General features: G+C 41.0%; 1 protein-coding gene across 2 annotated transcripts; it reads left to right on the forward strand.

The window, feature by feature from the left end:
* The first annotated feature begins 575 nt into the window (after positions 1–575).
* On the forward strand, positions 576–5482 carry LOC124036316 (L-serine dehydratase/L-threonine deaminase-like). 2 transcript variants are annotated; one of them, XM_046350745.1, is made up of 8 exons: positions 576–698; positions 1321–1476; positions 2113–2279; positions 2613–2652; positions 2826–3057; positions 3712–3939; positions 4178–4302; positions 4415–5482. In XM_046350745.1, the coding sequence occupies exons 3-8, from the start codon at positions 2121–2123 to the stop codon at positions 4612–4614; spliced, it is 984 nt and encodes a 327-aa protein (XP_046206701.1). In that variant the 5' UTR covers positions 576–698; positions 1321–1476; positions 2113–2120; the 3' UTR covers positions 4615–5482. The 2 variants fall into 2 exon arrangements, with proteins under 2 accessions (XP_046206701.1, XP_046206702.1); XM_046350746.1 differs by lacking the exon at positions 576–698 and having other exon boundaries at positions 980–1476.
* Positions 5483–5846: the final 364 nt, after the last annotated feature.

The raw sequence follows: 5846 nt of genomic DNA on the forward strand, positions 1-5846 counted from the left end.
TTAACCGCTTTCACATTATGATTTGACTATTATATTTTCAATATTTCTTTAGAAAAAAAAACATTTTAAAAGGATAGTTTCACCATATTAAAGTGAGAGTTCAGTTCACATAACAGGGTTGACCTAAACATTAGGGATAGAAGTAAATTAATCACGCATTGAATAAATAAATATCTTCAGAAATTACTTTTTCAAAGCAGCAAAATAATTAAGGCTTTACAATGATGGTAAAAGCTGGAGAAATGTTAGGATTAAGTGGGTTAAAATAATGTAAAACAGCACTTTAGTAAGTCTTTATTAATTTAAAAATCCAGATTGATTGAATTCTCCATGTGGTCTATATTAATGGTCTATATTAAAGGGCACCATTTTAATATAGCGGGCTTTTAAAATGCAATATTTGTGCACAATGTCGACTTAAAATATCAGAGGGACGAAAAAGGTTTATAGAACGACCCATTTGTTTTAATGCCTATACTCTCGGGATTCTCTTTCTATTCCAAGCCGGATCAATCAGGTTTGAGTCGTCAACATGACATTTGCTGCCGCTGAGCAGAGGCCACTCGCCTAGATGTGTTCGGTCGAATCTGCCGCTTTTGGTAGCGCGGAGTCAAAATAGTCGCGACTCTTTTGGTAATGACAATGATATGGACCCCTGCAGCAAAGCCAGCGCAGCCAGAGGACACCGTGTAAAAATGGTCTGTACACGTATCTATAGACTGACCTAGTTTTGTACCCAGGTTTAAATAATTAGTTCAGTAATTTATTACACACTGTCAATAACGTAAAATGTGAATACTACTAAAAAGGTGTCATAAAAGCAACGGACACAAACGTGCATTTGTGAATACAAGCAAGATGCATTTCCTTCTGTATTGGGTATTCTCCTGCTAGGGAGGGGAATGTAATTTAACGTTGTTTCCATTATCCAAATTATGACCATAATTTTAGCAATAGCCTACGTATTTTTGTAGGCCTATCTATAGGCGTATTTGATAATGCATGATGTAAGTTGAGGTGCCCATTAATTCAGTTACTAAAGTTTATAGCCTATAGACCCAGCAAATATAAATAGAATGTATCATAATATGCAGGACAGTTAATACAGATTTGCTCTCACTTCCAAAGACATTATGTTTATCCTATTTTTCTTAAATGTAGCGGTGATCATATGGGTTAATCAATGTGAGTACATCACCATGCTAACCTAAAACCAATACATTTAACAGAAATGTACGATATATTATGTTGTCTTAGACCTTATTAGGGGAATGGTGTGTGACAAAAGCTCTAAAATCCCCACGTCTCGTCCATGGAAAGTGTTTTGTGACATCAGCGGAGTGCCCACCGGTGATTGGTTGCGGAGGGAGGTAACCGCTGCCGAGTAGGAATAAAAACATCTTCTAATTCTCATCAGTGAACTTGACCTGACTGTTGAGAAGTTTGCATTTTACCCTAAAACAGAAGTCTACTAAGGTAAAGTGAAACTTTACTTTGATTGTCTTGGTCTTAAAGCCTGCAATATATGTGCTTGTTTGGATTATTCATATTTTCTATTTATAGGGTCTGTTATTGAAGCAATTGTAAAAGCTTTAGAAGAAAATAATAATATGCCTACATAATTAATTTGATGTAAGAAATATTATTATATTTAAGTACCTATTATAAGCACCTATTTTATGTATTTTGTTTACCTGTATTTATTACAAAGTTTGTATTGTCTTAGAGTGTCAGTGTACTCCCTTGCTTGCTTATAGGTTTTTATTGATGTTCTTTCTGTAGTGCTAATAGAGTGATATTGAACTCAACCTTTAATGTGGGGGATGTTCATTAATGTGGAGCTCTTCCTCTAATGCTTGTATCCACTGCTGGTCTTTCTCTGTGAATTAACACTTAAATAGCCTAGTGGTTAAGAGCATTGGGCCTCTGTCTATGTGCTCTTGATCAAGGCATCTAACCACAACTGCTCTGGATAAGAGCATCTGCATAATGTGGTGCATGAACACAAGAGTACAATCATGTTAAGCTCTTCCTCCACAATTATTGAAAATGTATGAATTAATGTGCTTTCACACTTGTAACACATTAATTAATCAACATGTCTGTCCTCAGCTAGAGAAATGAACAACCCACAGGAGAGAGCTCTTCACGTGGCCACCCCACTGAGGGAGAGCCTTGCCCTGACAAAAATAGCAGGCACCTCTGTCTACCTGAAACTAGACTCATCCCAGCCCACAGGATCCTTCAAGATCAGGGGCATTGGACACCTTTGCAAGACAGTGAGTGAATCACCCATACCTATGAGTTAGGAGAGGAAAAGGATGTGGAGTGAGGGGGTGCTTGTGATAAGATGGGGTGAGGTTGTTGTGCTAGAATACATGTTAAGGGCCCCAGCAAAACAACATGGAGTGTGGATGTGCCGGCGAATGGTATATAGCATTTTTCCAGTAGGACCAGTCCAGACCAGTTTGAGGAGGTCAGTCCCTGTCTGAACACTGGACATGTGACTAATTTGGTTTAATTTGATATTTTCAATGTGGGGTCCCTTGAGTTCTTCTCATAAAGGGGAACAGAACTGTGAGTTATATCATGTGCTCTTTGTTGTCTTTCAGTGGGCTGAACGAGGCTGTGAGAGATTTGTCTGCTGTTCAGGTAAGTAATCAATCACATCACAGCTTGAAATCACAGCTTAAAAATCTTTGTCACAATACAAGAAGCATAGCATATTATCTCAGAAATCTATATTCTTATGGGATCTTTCATCTAAGCACTCTCCGTATAGTATCCGTTTTCCTAAAGTGGCCAATGTCATTGCTCCATCACAGGAGGAAATGCTGGTATGGCAGCTGCTTACTCTGCCCGTAAGCTTGGGGTACCTGCCACCATTGTCGTGCCCAGTGTCACCCCGGAAACAACAGTTGAGAGGCTGAGGGACGAAGGCACCGATGTGGTCATTCATGGCAAGACGTTGAATGTGAGTATCGAATATGGACAACAGCTTGTGGCCAACAACCCTGGATGGATCTTCATCTCTCCCTTTGATGACCCTCTCATCTGGTGAGTTACAGATACCATATCAATACACTTCAGCAACATCAGTGTTGCTCTATTTCCTGTGAATGTACTGATAATAATAGTCAAAGTAAGAGTGTCTTCCATGAAATAAGGAAAGCTGATAAGGGATAAGAAACATTCAACTCTATTCCAATCCAAATGAAACTTTGCGTGGCATATTGTCTTGTATACATTTATTATGCATAGTATCCTGAGTGTTACCATGCTTTACTGAGTAAAACTTGTACATTGTTCTCTGTGCAATGATAGGATGATTGGCAGAATCTATGAGGATATCTTATCGTGCATTTTTGTGCTGCAGTTAACAAGAGGGATTGAAGATAATCTAATTCTACAAGATGACTGAACCCTCATGGCAGCCAAATGTTTCTGGTTAATTTCACAGCCAAACACTAACTATACACTTCAGCTGAATAGACTTCAATGTTATCAGCAGCATTATAGCAGAACCAGCAGCCTTTTATTGTCTCATGAACGATTAACAACATAGCTTATTCCGAAAGATTGTTAGTGTTCCATTCCAGTCAACATAGAACGATCTATACAAAGCAGATTCTAAGGACTGCTTTGCAATGTATGATAAAATGTATTGTGAATGAAAAGTGAAAACACATTTTTTTTTCAATGTGTGTGTAGGGAGGGCCATGCGTCTCTGGTGAAGGAAGTGGAGTCCGAGCTGCAGGAGAAGCCTGGGGCGATGGTGTTGTCTGTTGGAGGTGGAGGCCTCATGAACGGGGTTGTCGAAGGACTGCGTCACGCCGGCTGGGGAAATGTTCCAGTCATAGCGATGGAGACCATGGGGGCACACAGCCTTAATGCTGCTATAAAGGCTGGGAAGTTGATCACTCTGCCTGAGATCACAAGGTAAGAAATTGTAAGAGTCACACTCAAACCAAGAGACTTTTTAAATAACTTTTATTTAACCGGGTAGGTTAGTTGAGAACAAGTTCTCATTTACAACTGGGACCTGGCCAAGATAAAGCAAAGCAGTGCGACACAAACAACAACACAGTGTTGGTACAGCCAAAAAGTAATATGTTAGCACAAAAAAGAAGGCAAAGCCGTATGCACAACAACAATTCTATCATTTTCATCTACACAGCATTGCCACAACATTGGGCCTGACAAGAGTATCTGCACAGACCCTGAAACTTGCTGGCGAACATACCGTTTTCTCCGAGGTGGTCACAGACCAGGATGCTGTCAAAGCTGTCGAGCGCTTTGTTGGTGAGCATCACAAACAGTAGGCTAGACCTGTGTAGAGGATAATATGATTACTACTGTATACCTAAAAAAGCCCACAAGCCTCTCTGATACTGAATTCCTCTTCCTGCTCCAGACGATGAGAAAGTCCTGGTGGAGCCTGCGTGTGGCGCTGCCCTGGCAGCTGTGTACTGTGACATCATTCCCAGACTGCAGAAGGAGGGCAAGCTGAAGCAGGACCTGGGCCCTGTGGTGATCGTGGTATGTGGAGGCAACAACATCAGCATGGAACAGCTCCAGAAACTGAAGCAGCAGTTGGGCATGTCTTCTAGCTAGGCAGACAGACGGCTTTGGGTTCTGCTGATTCTTTCTCCATCACTCCATTCCCCAGATCGTTCCAGCTTTAGCTCCCCTACTTCATTGTGCACTACCAATATGTGCATCTGATTATGAGTCATGAACACCATTGTGCCACATCATTCCAGACTGTGTGTAGTATACTCCTGAAAGGGCAATAGCTTACGGTTAAGATAGAAAAGCATTGAAAGGCGTTGATAGGCATACAGTCTACTGCTCTGGTAGTAGTAGTCTTTCAATTGAATTGCCTAGATGATTAACTTCTTGGTTTAAAATTAACCAAGTAGAGTAGTATTGTTGTTTGTATTTAGCATGTTTTATGTTCATGTAAACTATACCATTGGTTGTATTTTCTTCATCCTCTTTTGTACTGTATGAGTGATATTTAAAAGTAAGTATAATTATACACATTTTTCCCGAATATCCTGTCTGTAAAGTGTCCTGTGTGTAGCTGGTGAGAGAGTCAGGCGCAGGACAGCAGATATGAGGAAGAAACCCGTGTCACAATGCCTGGAATGGTGGGTGTGGAGTCAAATGCAGAGAGCAGAGGATACTGGGGAAACCTGACTTTATTAGGTTTCCAAAGCGAACGCCCAAAACAACAGGCAAAATCAGTCACAAAATTGGCCAACCCAACACAGGGCACAAACGGACAGGAACACAACACGCACAACCTGATTAACAGAAAACAAGCCCGCACAAAAACAGAAGGGCCTAACAGGCTTAAATAGACTTAATCAAAAAACGAAATAAGAGACAGGTGCGACCAATAAGACCAAACAAACAGAAAAAGAAAAGGGGATTGGTGGCGGCTAGTAGACCGGCGACGACGACCACCGAGCGCCACCCGAACAGGCAGGGGGAGCCACCTTCGGTGGGAGTCATGACGACATGCTTTACTCAAAAAAGGCAAATATACAAAGAAACATATTTAGCACACACAGACGGACCGGAATATACAATAAACAATCACTCACAAAAACCATGTGGGGAACAGAGGGTTAAATAATGAACAAGTGATTGTGGGATTGACAACAGGTGTGTGAAACAAAGACAAAACAAATGGAAAATTAAAAGTGGATCGGCAGTAGCTAGAAAGTCGGTGACGTTGACCGCCGAACGCCGCCCCGAACAAGGAGAGGGACCGACTTCGGCGAAAGCCGTGACACTGTCTGGAGTACCATTTCTTATCATCTGTGTTATGAATTTAC

This window comes from Oncorhynchus gorbuscha, linkage group LG05, assembly GCF_021184085.1.
Source record: "Oncorhynchus gorbuscha isolate QuinsamMale2020 ecotype Even-year linkage group LG05, OgorEven_v1.0, whole genome shotgun sequence".
NCBI lineage: Eukaryota > Metazoa > Chordata > Actinopteri > Salmoniformes > Salmonidae > Oncorhynchus > Oncorhynchus gorbuscha.

Coding starts and splice junctions, on each gene's coding strand:
- LOC124036316 (XM_046350745.1), top strand. CDS start 2,121: ATGAACAACCCACAGGAGAGAGCTCTTCACGTGGCCACCCCACTGAGG. Junction 3,058..3,711: donor TTTGATGACCCTCTCATCTG/GTGAGTTACAGA, acceptor ATGTGTGTGTAG/GGAGGGCCATGCGTCTCTGG. Junction 3,940..4,177: donor ACTCTGCCTGAGATCACAAG/GTAAGAAATTGT, acceptor TCATCTACACAG/CATTGCCACAACATTGGGCC.